This window comes from Pan troglodytes, chromosome 20, assembly GCF_028858775.2.
Source record: "Pan troglodytes isolate AG18354 chromosome 20, NHGRI_mPanTro3-v2.0_pri, whole genome shotgun sequence".
Taxonomy (NCBI): domain Eukaryota; kingdom Metazoa; phylum Chordata; class Mammalia; order Primates; family Hominidae; genus Pan; species Pan troglodytes.
Genome location: NC_072418.2, coordinates 10702437 through 10712321, shown reverse-complemented (window position 1 = coordinate 10712321; position 9885 = coordinate 10702437). Strand labels below are relative to the sequence as shown.

At 56.8% G+C, this 9885-nt stretch overlaps 1 protein-coding gene across 1 annotated transcript; it reads left to right on the top strand.

Annotated features, from left to right (window-relative positions):
• The first annotated feature begins 1630 nt into the window (after nucleotides 1–1630).
• CD320 (CD320 molecule) lies at nucleotides 1631–9206 on the top strand. The gene is made up of 6 exons (XM_016934928.4): nucleotides 1631–1649; nucleotides 2838–3101; nucleotides 6158–6283; nucleotides 7245–7478; nucleotides 8353–8556; nucleotides 8728–9206. Exons 1-6 carry the CDS (start codon nucleotides 1631–1633, stop codon nucleotides 8868–8870), a joined length of 990 nt encoding a protein of 329 aa, XP_016790417.3. The 3' UTR covers nucleotides 8871–9206.
• The last annotated feature ends 679 nt before the right edge of the window (nucleotides 9207–9885 follow it).

Genomic DNA, 9885 nt, shown 5'->3' with positions numbered 1-9885 from the left:
TTTAGACCTTCCCACTGAGGCCTCTGCTTGACCTTGGTCACCCTGTAGCTCAACGGGGAAGGCAAAGGACAGTGAGGGCTGCTTACAGGGAAGGCAGACCTAGGGCAGATCAGGAAAGGCCTCCCTGAGCCAGAAACCATTATGCTGGGGCTATGGGATGAGAATGAGTTAGCTCCAGAAGGAAGGCAGCTGGTTCCTGGGGAGGAGATAGAAATCTGGCTGTAGGAGCCAGAGTTTCGCACTTGTCACCCAGGCTGGAGCGCAATGGCACGATCTCAGGTCACTGCAACCTCTGCCTCCTGGGCTCAAGCAATTCTCCTGCCTCAGCCTCCCGAGTAGCTGGGACTACGAGTGTGCACCACCATACCCGCTAATTTTTTTTTTTTTTTTTGTAGAGATGGCCAGGCTGGTCTCAAATTCCTGACCTCAGGTGATCCGCCCGCCTTGGCCTCCCAAAGTGTTGGGATTACAGGTGTGAGCCACCACGCCTGGCCCCTGATTTTAAGCAATACCCAGCTTACTTGGATTTTGGGGTGAAGTCAGTGCTGAGTCTCCCAACTCTGTTGGCACTCCAGGCATGGGACAGACACTGTCCCTGGGTGCAGAGGCCCTGGAGACAGCACTGCCCTTTCCCCCAAAGGCCAGGCTCTGACCTTGAGAGTGGTGGGAGTGGGTGATCCTTCTGGGAGGTTGGACTCCCAGGACCGCTGGCTGTTGGGGAGCATTGATTGTGAAGACCAGTCGGGTGGGGTAAGGGGTGTATGTGCGGACACTCAGTAGGCCAGCCACAGACTTCTCACTTCTTTTTTTTTTTTTTGAGACAGAGTTTCGCTCTTGTTGCCCAGGCTAGAGTACAATGGCGCGATCACGGCTCACTATAACCTCTGCCTCCTGGGTTCAAGTGATTCTCTTGCCTCAGCCTCCCGAGTAGCTGGGATTACAGGCGCCTGCCACAAGCCCAGCTAATTTTTGTATTTTTAGTAGAGACGGAGTTTCGCCATGTTGGCCAGGCTGGTCTCAAACTCCTGACCTCAAGTGATCCGCCCACCTCTGCCTCCCGAAGTGTTGGGATTACAGGCATGAGCCACTGCGCCTGGCCTAACTTCCATCTCTTGAGGGCTCCCACAGCCACTTCTCACATGAACCTTCCTCAGCACCTTCCCACTGAGGCTCCTGCTTGACCATGGTCACCCTGCAGCTCAACGGGGAAGGCAGAGGACAGTAAGGGCTGCTCACAGGGAAGGCAAACCTAGGGCAGATCAGGAAAGGCCTCCCTGAGCCAGATCCCATTATGCTGGGGCTGTGGGATAAGAATGAATTCGCCCCAGAAGGAAGGCAGCTGGTTCCTGGGGAGGAGACAGAAATCTGCAAAGGGAGGGTGTCCAAGTCTGGCTGCAGGAGCCACCCAGTGACCCTACGCAGGGGAGTATCATGGCTTCCCCAGGGCACAGCCCCGGACCCTTCAGCAGCTAAAAAAGATCAGTTGTGGACCAAGAGGGTGCTGAGACCGCCCTGCCCTCTGGAAGGGGAAAGGCCACGGCTGCAGGCAGCAGGTACAAGTGTCCCAGAGTGGGTCCTACAAAGGCTAACACCTTCCTGGAGAAGGTGGGATTCTGCTTGGGGTAAAAGGATGAATCAGATTCAGAAAGGTCAGGAGGGAAGGAAAGACTAGGCAGGGTGTGCAGAGGCCACAAGGAGGGCAAGACCCTAGGCTAGGCATGCCACTGACGGCATCTGAACCAAGTTTTATGACCACAACTTTTTTTTTTTTGAGACAGAGTCTCACTCTGTCACCCAGGCTGGAGTTCAATGATGTGGTCTCGGCGCACTGCAACCTCCGCCTCCTGGGTTCAAGCGATTCTCCCATCTCAGCCTCCCTAGTAGCTGGGACTACAGGAGCATGTTACCACACCCGGCTAATTTTTGTATTTTTGGTAGAGACGGGAGTTTTACTATGTTGGCCAGGCTGGTTTAGAACTCCTGACCTCGTGATCCGCCTGCCTCGGCCTCCCAAAGTGCTGGGGTTACAGGCGTGAGCCACCGCGCCGGCCAACTTTTCTAAGAAATGCGGTCTCACTGTCACCCACGCTGGAGTGCAGCCCCAAGTGATTCTCCCACCTCAGCCTCCTGAGTAGCTGGGACTATAAATTAGAGCCACCATGCCCAGCTAATTTTCTTTTTTCTTGAGGCGGGCGGGGACTTGCTGTGTTGCCCAGGCTGATCTCGAACTCCTGGGCTCAAGCGATCTGCCCGCCTCTGCTTCCCAAAATGCTGGGATCACACGCGTGACCCACCGCGCCCGGCCTTTATTATTAAATTTAATTAATTAATTGATTTCCTTTCCTTTTTTCTCCCCAAGCAATCCGACTCCGAGAATGGACGTTTCATTTATTCATTTACTCACCAAATGTTTACTAAGAGCCTACTATGAGTCAAGCACTATGTGTCAGATCCTGAGAATAAAGCAGTGAGCAACAGAAGATCCCTGCCCTCCAGTAGCTAGCATTCTATGGGGACTCGGACAATAAACCAGAATAAGTAAATAAAATAAATTGCCTGTCGGCGCCACAAAAGCAGTGGGATGAGGGAGGAAATGGGGAGTGCCTGAGGGGCGTGGCTGCCATATTAAAGAAGATCACGAGGCAGTAACATTTGCAGCAGTCCTCATTTGGAACGGGAAATAATGCAAATGAACACCAACAAATTCCTTCCCATCCCCAGAAGTTTCTAACTTCAAGCGGGCTCCATACCTTTCAACTGATCTGGTCACTGGGGAAAGTGGGGACGGGCCTCTAATTCTCTTTTCCCTGCTATTCTGACATTTACGGTACGCGTAGCCGCGGGCGCCGCAGAACTCAGGGGCTTGGGCCCCGCCCCAACCCCGCGCGTGCGCGTGCGCGTGCGCAGGGATAAGAGAGCGGTCTGGACAGCGCGTGGCCGGCGCCGCTGTGGGGACAGCTTGAGCGGCGGTTGGATGGCGCGGGTTGGAGCGTGGCGAACAGGGGCTCTGGGCCTGGCGCTGCTGCTGCTGCTCGGCCTCGGACTAGGCTTGGAGGCCGCCGCGAGCCCGCTTTCCACCCCGACCTCTGCCCAGGCCGCAGGTGAGTGACCCCCCGCAGCGCGGGCTCCCACCCCTCGCGAGGCTTCGCCCCGCCGCCCGCGCACCGACAACGCCTAGCCACTGGCTGCACCGCACGTCAGTTCATGACACTCCCCCAGCACGTGGACTTGGACTTCATCGCTTTTGGGAAGGCGCGCACTGGTGCTAGGAAGACCCCATGCTGGGGGAGGGGAGGAGGGTGTCTCCACCTGCCTTTAACGGTTTTGCTCCGGCCCTGCACACCGTCTCCACACCTGCTGTGCCCTGTCGTCCCCCATTGTCACCTCCAAGCCGCCCTTCATACCAGCGTGGTCAGGAAAGCTCTTAGCAGGCTCAGATTGTCCGACCGCTAATCACGCAGGACGGGTCACCTGGTGCCTCTCGCACCTTTGCCTTCCAAACCCTCGCGCCCAGGCCTTGTGACCGTTCCGCAACCGTCCCTGCCCTCCCAGTCTCTCCTCCTTTGTCCTCCATCCTTAGAGAACGCGAGGTCTCTCCCCCCCATGCTACTCCAGGCTCTCGCAGAGACTGGGGTCACAAGTTGAATATACCTCCGTGGACGTGTTCGCCCTGGCCTAAGAGGTATTGGTGGCCAGTGGGGACGGGCTCCCTCTCTGATACCCCTAGAGGCAGCTGGAGGGTTGGAGTGGCCTCTCTGTGCACTCAGGCACTCCCAACTTGCAGCTCTGGGCTCAGGCTCACACACTTTCCCAGCTCCTTTGTGCATTCCGCACTTCTAGGTCCCTGGACTCATCCCAAAGTCCCTGACATTCACGCTAAATGTTCCTGGTTTTGTTTTGTTTTGTTTTTTAAGGAGGCAGCGTTCACGTTAACCAAGTACAAAAGTGTTTTTTTTTTTTTTTTTTGAGTCTCCCTCTGTCGCCCTGGCTGGAGTGCAGTGCAATCTTGGCTCACTGCACCCTCCGCCTCCCGGGTTTAAGCAGTGCTCATGCCTCAGCCTCCCGAGTAGCTTGGGACTACAGGCACCGTCACCATGCCCGGCTAATTTTTGTATTTTTAGTAGAGATGGGGTTTCACCATGTTGGCCAGGCTGGTCTCGAACTCCTGACCTCAAGTGTTCTGCCCGCCTCAGCCTCCCAAAGTGCTGGGATTACAGGACAAAATTCTATACACAGTCTCTTTTTTCTCAGGATGTTGAGGTAGGGATTCCCAGCATACCCCGTTTACAGGTGAGGAAACTGAGGCCAGGAGGGAAAGTCACTGGTCACTGTAACTCCTGTCAGGCTTACACCCTATGAGGCAGGGACTGCTGTGCTCTACTGTCCACTTTGCAGAGGGATACACACTCCCGCAGTCCAGCGAAGGGAGGTCAGAGGTGTCAGGGCTGTGGAAGTCTGCGCCTGGGTGGAGAGCCACACCTGGAGGCTGCCAGATCCCCCGGGGGCGGGGAAGGAAGGAGGTACCGGTTTGTCCACAGCTCTTCCGGGATCCATAGAGCTCAGGGACCCTGTGGCAAGTAGGTGCAATTAGGCCTGAAGGCCGAGGAGGGGCTGGCAGTGGGGAGTGGGGGGTTGGAGGCTCATGGCTGGTGGGTAAAGGTGGAAGAGGTTAAAGGCCTTGGCAGAGTGAAGCTAAGCCAGGGTGGCGGATTTGCCACCTCCCCTGGCCGCACCCAGGAGGAAGCCGTAAAGGCCACTCCCTTCCTCTGTCCTTTGGCCCAGGTTGCAGGCCCCTCCATGCCCCTCCAGGTCGGCAAGCAGCTGAGCTTCCCTGCTCAGAATCTAGGACAGCTGGGATCTTCTCTGGACCCAGCTTGGACCCTTATGTGACCTGTGTCCACTTATAATCAGGCACTGCCCTGGGTTTAGGCGGCCAGGTCACAGCCCTGACCTCCACGGAATGTCCAGTTTGTGGGTGGACAGGCATGACCAAGGCTTTAAGGACAGTTGTTAGACATGGGAGGCAGTGCTTCCTAGGTCTCCAAGAGGGACATGAGAACCCTCCCAGGAAATCAGCTGAGATCTAAAAATTGAGGGGAAAACACAGGGTGTAGAGAGGAGAGAGGGAAAGGCAAGTCTCTGGTGTCCTAATGGACCTTGGGGCCTGGGGCCTGGGGCTCTGGTGAGGAGCTGACACATTTAGGATGGGGAAAGTGATAGGTCTGGGAGGAATTCAGGAGGCGGGGCAACAGGACTTGGTGACTGAGCAGATTTTCTACCTAGTGCCTCAGTTTCCCACCCACTGCCTCAGTTTCCCACCCACTGCCTCAGTTTCCCACCCACTGCCTCAGTTTCCCACCCACTGCCTCAGTTTCCCTTTTGCTACGCAGAGGAGATAGACCCTCCCTGCTAACCTGAGCCCGGGAGCCTGACCCAGGGCATGTGGAAAAATGGCCCATCCCTCAGTCTCTTTAACCACTGAGTTTGGAGGTCTCCCTGGCAGATCATCTCGCTATGAGGAGCCTGGTGAAGACTCTGGGATCAGCGAGACCTGAGTTCGAACCCCAACTCTGCTACCAGCTCTTTTTTTTTTTTTTTTTTTTGTGGCAACGGAGTCTCGTTCTGTCGCCCAGGCTGGAGTGCAGCAGTATGATTTCGGTTCATTGCAACCTCCATCTCCCAGGTTTAAGCGATTCTCATGCTTCAGCCTCCCGAGTAGCTGGCATTACAGGCGTGGACCACCACGCCTGGCTAATTTTTGTATTTTTAATAGAGACGGGGTTTCACCATGTAGGCCAGGCTGGTCTCGAACTCGTGACCTCAAGTGATCCACCTGCCTCGGCCTGCCAAAGTGCTGAGATTACAGGCGTGAGCCACTGCACCCAGCCTCTGCCCCAGCTCTATGGCCTCCTCTTAGTTCCCTTTCTCTGTAACCTGGGGAGTGCAGTAGCACCTGCCCAGTGGGGCTCTTGAGCCCAGGAACTGCTACACTCTGAACCCCACTCGTACTAGGGGCTCAGTAACAAGCAGCCGCCAGTGTGGTTCCTACATCCCAGGACTTCGCCTGTCTCCTGCGGGTCACAGCCAGTGACTACTGTGCTCTTGGAGAAAGGTCCAGCCTCCAGCTTCCCAGGCCTCATTTGCATCCATCTCGCAGGCCCCAGCTCAGGCTCGTGCCCACCCACCAAGTTCCAGTGCCGCACCAGTGGCTTATGCGTGCCCCTCACCTGGCGCTGCGACAGGGACTTGGACTGCAGCGATGGCAGCGATGAGGAGGAGTGCCGTGAGTGGCCACGCCCCTGGGCGGGGCTTACAGGGGGCGGGGCCTGAGGATGGGATGTCAGGGGCCAGGCACGCGGAGGTGGAGCTTGTGGGAAAGGCAGGGCCACAGGGATGGGTGCGACTTGGGTCTGTGGGTCATAAGAAGCGGGGTCTAAGATGGGCTTGGGCTGGGCGCAGTGGCTCACGCCTGTAATCCCAGCACTTTGGGAGGCTAGGGTGGGAGGATCGATCACTTGATCCTGGGAGGTTGACGCTGCAGTGAGCTAGGATTGTGCCAGTGCACTCCAGCCTGGGCAACAGAGTAAGACTGTCTCAGGAAAAAAAAGAAAAAGAAAAAAAAAAAAATGAAAGAAAGGAGTAAAGAAAGGAAAGAAAGAGGGAGGGAGGGAAGGGAGAGAGGGAGGGAGCCAGGTAGCCAGGTGCGGTGGCTCACACATGTAATCCCAGCACTTTGGGAGGCCAAGGCAGGCGGATCACTTGAGGTCAGGCGTTCGAGACCAGACTGGCCAACACAGTGAAACCCTGTCTCTACTAAAAATACAAAAGTTAGCTGGATGTGGTGGCAGGCCCCTGTAATCCCAGCTAGTCGGGAGGCTAAGGCAGGAGAATCACTTGACCCTGGGAGGCAGAAGTTTCAGTGAGTCGAGATTGTGCCACTGCACTGCAGCCTGGGCGGCAAAGGGAGACTCCGTCTCAAAAGAAAAAATAAAGAAACAAACAAACAAATAGAATAAAGTGGGCTTGTAGGAAGGTAGAGCTAGTGGGGTCTCAGGGGAAGAGCTTGCAGGGAGGCCTGTCCTTAGAAAGTGGAGTTAACAGTTGCAGGGGGCGGAGCCTTAGGAAGGGAGCATTTTTTGGGCTCAGCTGTTCTTAGAGGGTGGGGCTTGCAGGGGATGGGGTTTCAGGGAGTACCTGGGCCTTCTTGGGTGGGCATTTGGGACCTGACCAACCCTGTGCCCCAGGGATTGAGCCGTGTACCCAGAAAGGGCAATGCCCACCGCCCCCTGGCCTCCCCTGCCCCTGCACCGGCGTCAGTGACTGCTCTGGGGGAACCGACAAGAAACTGCGCAACTGCAGCCGCCTGGCCTGCCCAGCAGGCGAGCTCCGTTGCACGCTGAGCGATGACTGCATTCCACTCACGTGGCGCTGCGACGGCCACCCAGACTGTCCCGACTCCAGCGACGAGCTCGGCTGTGGTACACACCTGCGGGGCTGGGGTGGACTCGTGGGTAGATGGGGACACCCACTGCCTGCTGTGGCGTGGCCAGGCTGGGGGCTTGGACACATGCCTTTGCCTGTGCCTTTATCCCTGTAGGGGAATCAAGACATCATTAGGGGCCGGGCCCGGTGGCTCACGCCTGTAATCCCAGCACTTTGGGAGGCTGAGGTGGGCGGATCATCTGAGGTCAGGATTTCGAGACCTGGCTGGCAAACACTGCGAAACCCTGTCTCTTCTAAAAGTACAAAAAAATTTGCTGGGCATGGTGGCACACACCTGTAATCCGAGCTACTCAGGAGGCTGAGTCAGGAGAACCGCTTGAACCTGGGAGGCAGAGGTTGCAGTGAGCTGAGATTGGGCCACTGCACACCAGTCTGGGTGACAGCAAAACTCTGTCTCAAAAAAATTTAAAAAAGGCCGGGCACGGTGGCTCACGCCTGTAATCCTAGCACTTTGGGAGGCCGAGGCAGGCGGATCACCTGAGGTGAGGTGTTCGAGACCAGTCTGGCCAACATGGCGAAATCCCGTCTCTACTAAAAATACAAAAGTTAGCCAGGCGTGGTGGCGCGCACCTGTAGTCCCAGCTACTCAGGAGGCTAAGACAGGAGAATTGTTTGAACTCAGGAGGCAGAGGTTTCACTGAGCCAATATTGCGCCACTGCACTCCAGCCTGGGTGGCAGAGCCAGATTCCCTCTCCAAAAAAAAAAAAAAAAGACATAATTACAGGCAGCAGTCAGCTTCACCCAGCCTGGTTGGTTGAGGATAAACCCCAAGGGCTCCCCTGGGCATCTGGCCCCCTCATGCCTTCAGTGCTCTCTCCTCAACTACTGAACGCCTGGGCTTATTGCAGGAACCAATGAGATCCTCCCGGAAGGGGATGCCACAACCATGGGGCCCCCTGTGACCCTGGAGAGTGTCACCTCTCTCAGGAATGCCACAACCATGGGGCCCCCTGTGACCCTGGAAAGTGTCCCCTCTGTTGGGAATGCCACGTCCTCCTCTGCCGGAGACCAGTCTGGAAGCCCAACTGCCTATGGGGTTATTGCAGCTGCTGGTAAGAGGGACTTACCCTCCCATGCTGGGGGCTTAGAGCTCCGGGGATTCAGGGGAGGTGGGTGGGGAGGGATGAGCTGCAGAACTCCCATCCCCATGTGTATGGAGCTTGGTGGGTGTGGGGGCTCTTGCCTTCCTCTTCCTTACTCCTCTGTCCATCTGTTCCCCACAGCGGTGCTCAGTGCAAGCCTGGTCACCGCCACCCTCCTCCTTTTGTCCTGGCTCCGAGCCCAGGAGCGCCTCCGCCCGCTGGGGTTACTGGTGGCCATGAAGGAGTCCCTGCTGCTGTCAGAACAGAAGACCTCGCTGCCCTGAGGACAAGCACTTGCCACCACCGTCACCCAGCCCTGGGCGTAGCCGGGCAGGAGGAGAGCAGTGATGTGGATGGGTACCCGGGCACACCAGCCGTCAGAGACCTGAGCTCTTCTGGCCACGTGGAACCTCGAACCCGAGCTCCTGCAGAAGTGGCCCTGGAGATTGAGGGTCCCTGGACACTCCCTATGGCGATCCGGGGAGCTAGGATGGGGAACCTGCCACAGCCAGAACTGAGGGGCTGGCCCCAGGCAGCTCCCAGGGGGTAGAACGGCCCCGTGCTTAAGACACTCCTGCTGCTCCGTCTGAGGGTGGCAATTAAAGTTGCTTCACATCCTCCGCCTGCCTCTGGGTCTCTGTCTCCCTTGGCCTGGGCAGCCTGGGGTCTCTGCTGCAGCCCCTCCTCCATGAGAGCCCAGCCCAGAGAAGGTGGGACGTGGACACCCAGCCCTGTGTGCAGCTACTGTGCTGCTTGCTTTTTGGGAGCAGGGGCAGCAGGGCTGGGGTGGGGAGTCTGCGTTAACATCAGGATTCTTGGAAGAAGAGCAGAGCTTGGGCAGTGTCTTCCCATTCCCAGGTCTGGGGACCCCCACCCACTGTGGCTTCCTCCTCAGTGCAGTGGAAGCCAGGTTTCCTGGGATGGTCTCAGACTCACCCTGTTTTAATTATTTTTTAATTATGTTTTTAGAGACTGTGTTTTGGCCGGGCACAGTGGCTCACACCTGTAATCCCAGCACTTTGGGAGGCCGAGAGGTGGGTGGATCACCTGAGGTCTGGAGTTCGAGACCAGCCTGGCCAACATGGTGAAACCCTGTCTCTACCAAAAATACAAAAAATTGGTTGGGTGTGGTGGCAGGCGTCTGTAATCCCAGCTACTCGGGAGGCTGAAACAGGAGAATGGCATGAACCCAGAGGTTGCAGTGAGCCGCGACTGCACCACTGCACTCCAGCCTGGGCAACAAAAAAAAAGGGAAAGAAACAGGGTCTCGCTCTTTTGCCCAGGCTGGAGTGCAGTGGG

Bases quoted from the DNA above. Each gene is read 5' to 3' on its own strand.
- CD320 (XM_016934928.4), top strand. The intron at 3,102-6,157 runs GTGAGTGACCCC...TCCATCTCGCAG, and splicing joins GACCTCTGCCCAGGCCGCAG to GCCCCAGCTCAGGCTCGTGC. The intron at 6,284-7,244 runs GTGAGTGGCCAC...CCTGTGCCCCAG, and splicing joins CAGCGATGAGGAGGAGTGCC to GGATTGAGCCGTGTACCCAG.